This window comes from Monopterus albus, unplaced genomic scaffold, assembly GCF_001952655.1.
Source record: "Monopterus albus unplaced genomic scaffold, M_albus_1.0 scaffold394.1, whole genome shotgun sequence".
NCBI lineage: Eukaryota > Metazoa > Chordata > Actinopteri > Synbranchiformes > Synbranchidae > Monopterus > Monopterus albus.
This window is the reverse complement of record NW_018128274.1, coordinates 181120-183784: the sequence shown is the minus strand read 5'-3', so window position 1 is coordinate 183784 and position 2665 is coordinate 181120. Positions and strand designations below refer to the sequence as shown.

At 37.2% G+C, this 2665-nt stretch overlaps 1 protein-coding gene across 4 annotated transcripts in view; it reads right to left on the bottom strand.

The window, feature by feature from the left end:
• The window catches only part of LOC109951514 (diacylglycerol kinase zeta-like), a 193184-nt gene that overhangs the window by 83636 nt on the left and 106883 nt on the right, over positions 1-2665 (bottom strand). For all 4 annotated transcript variants that reach the window (XM_020586053.1, XM_020586054.1, XM_020586051.1 and 1 more), the window contains 4 exons: positions 1372-1483; positions 1162-1248; positions 829-941; positions 637-737 (listed from right to left, as the gene is read on the bottom strand). In XM_020586053.1, coding sequence (XP_020441709.1) covers positions 637-737; positions 829-941; positions 1162-1248; positions 1372-1483 — 413 coding nt within the window. The remainder of the gene's footprint in view (positions 1-636; positions 738-828; positions 942-1161; positions 1249-1371; positions 1484-2665) is intronic.

Genomic DNA, 2665 nt, shown 5'->3' with positions numbered 1-2665 from the left:
CTCACAGAATACATTGGCATATTAATGGTGCTATTCATTCATATACGCGACCTCATTAGCATAACAAAGGATCACTGAAAGTATTGCTAATCAATATATTTGTAAAGATAACACTCTATCCATGTACAATGTTTTGTGTTGGTGCCTGCTATTTCCTGCAATGTAATTATTCTGCCAATTGAGAGTTAATGGCTATTTTTCTATTTCTTCTGTTTATGTATTTCAGTTTCACTCATAATTTTCACCTGTCTTGAGAAAACCATCAATAAAGGAACAAGGCGCTCAGTTCCTGGCTCGTGAAAATTGAGTTAGGCTCTGCTGTTTACCTACGTTCACACACTGGGCGTGTAAAACGTGTAGTGGGAACAGTATAGGGATTTTTAGTCAATTTCTTTGTTTTTTTCTATACATTTCCTTATTTTTGCATTATGAATTCAATCAAATACTGGTACACAAATTCCCTGGTTTGCGTTAAATATGCTATTTAAATTCATGTCTGTCATAGAAGTTATTCTACATATGTTTAATACACAATTTTTTCCAGAAAGGTGATTAAATGACATTATCAGTGTTCAGTACCTGCATACATTGCTGTCACCACTGTATATAAGGATATAAGTGTGTGTTTTTCCTTACATGCTTGTCGTAGTTTGTCTTTGTCATAGTGGAATTCCTCATAGTCAGCCAAACTGATCCTGCTGACTCGGATCCTCAGCCTCTCTGGCACTGGCTGCTGACTAATACACAAATGGGAACAGACCAGTTATAACAAATGAGATATTATAAGTTACACATGTCCAGTTAGATGTGTGTATGTGTGTAACTTACTCATTGAGGTGTGGCAGTGAGGTTTGTCGTTTGGTTTTCTGAACCATGTTGGCCTGGTTTCTGAGGCTGATGTGGATGACAGAGGGAGCAAGTCTGCAGGGTTCACCATCCACCTAACAATAATGCCAATTAATTAATGAGTAAAGTCATAACCTTAGCCAGTTGCATACTGCTTATAGGTTAATACTTAAACAGCTTTAGAAAAAGGATGCAGCTGCTCACTATGTACAATCTGTGTGATGGTATAACTATGAAGCAGCTGACAGTATCAAAGTCAAACATGAGTGGTGCTCAGTGAAGCAGTATAGTAACAGCTGTATGTGCAGTATGTACCTGTACTGGGAGAGGTTTTGTGGTGGTGAGGGTGACTTCTCTACACTGGTTCAACCTCTCGCCATGACCTCCAACCTGGAGGGTAGCCTACACACACATACATATGCAATTATTCATTACTCTAGCTATCACTTTATGATCTACGAACTTATGTTGGTGGTTTGAAATTCTTGGCTCCAGTTCAACTTGTACACAGTGTGAGCTCTGTACCAGTGAAGTCATCGTGAATCCAATGACCTCGATGTAACCGTCATCATGGCGTTGAGGTTCAAAGATGTGATGGTCACCGGGGTTTCCCCAAGGAGTTGTGCCTGCACAGTACCTGAGGTGAACAATATACACACACTGAGATTATGAGAAGCAGCAGTAGTAAAATCGTCATCAAAATCTGAGCCAATTAAAGCTCCTTGTGAGTGATTTCAGAATGGAATCCCTCCATCAGACTCCAAAGCATCAACACTACTATGTTCATTAATTTACCAGTGACAATAAAAAAAAAAATATATAAAAGTTTTTTTTTTCACTAATTGGTGGCTTCTTTTTTCTGTGTCATTGACAAAGTCTGCATATAAATGTCTTGGCTTTCGGTTAAATGACAAGCTGAGTTTTAATTTGTATATTGAGAAATTAACTGTAAGCCTAGACTTTCATTTCTGTATAGAAAGACTTTGTTTTATTGATTGTCACAGGAGGCAGCTGGTACAAGCAACATTTCTATCTGTAATAGACTATGGTGATATAATTTATATGCATGCCTCCACCAAAACCCGGAAACCACTTGACTCAGTGTCTCATGCTTAGACTGGACATCCCTTCTGGTCTCACTGTGCTGTCATTCTACTTCTGGTCACTACTGCACAGAATCTGGTAGCAAAAAAAGCAAGATAGTAGGCACCATACTCGTGACATTTTGGCTTAATTTTTGCATAGTGGGGGAAAGTGGTGATGCCATGTTCATTGTATATATTGTATGTCAATGGATATAACTTTGTCGGGGAGTAATTCTTGTGAATGGTAACAATAGAGAAAGCCAACGTAGCTAACATGTGCTGTACTGAATTAGCAAAGTTACTTTAGCCAAGGAAGGTAGTTAGCTGATGTTACATAAATAATATGTTATTACCACAACTACTTTTATGGTATATATGGCATCCTGATTTTACTTGACTTTTAGAAATAATTCACAACACACTCAAAACACAAATTCAATAAACTAAAAATTACAGTTAATATATGTTCAAACTCTTCACATTTATATATTAACATTTTAAACAAGTTTAAATTACAAAACTAGGTTCAGGACTAAGGTGGTTTTTGGGTAACTGTATCAAATCAGGTATTCTGACATATACATGCAAAATAAAGTTGTCTTGTCAGCACATGCGCCATTAAAGTCCACTGATGATTTTGAAAGAAATACTAACTGAAAGAAGTCAAAATTCAACACATGAACACTGAACATTAAACAGCACTTCAGACAACAGTACATTAGCAGTAGTGGTGG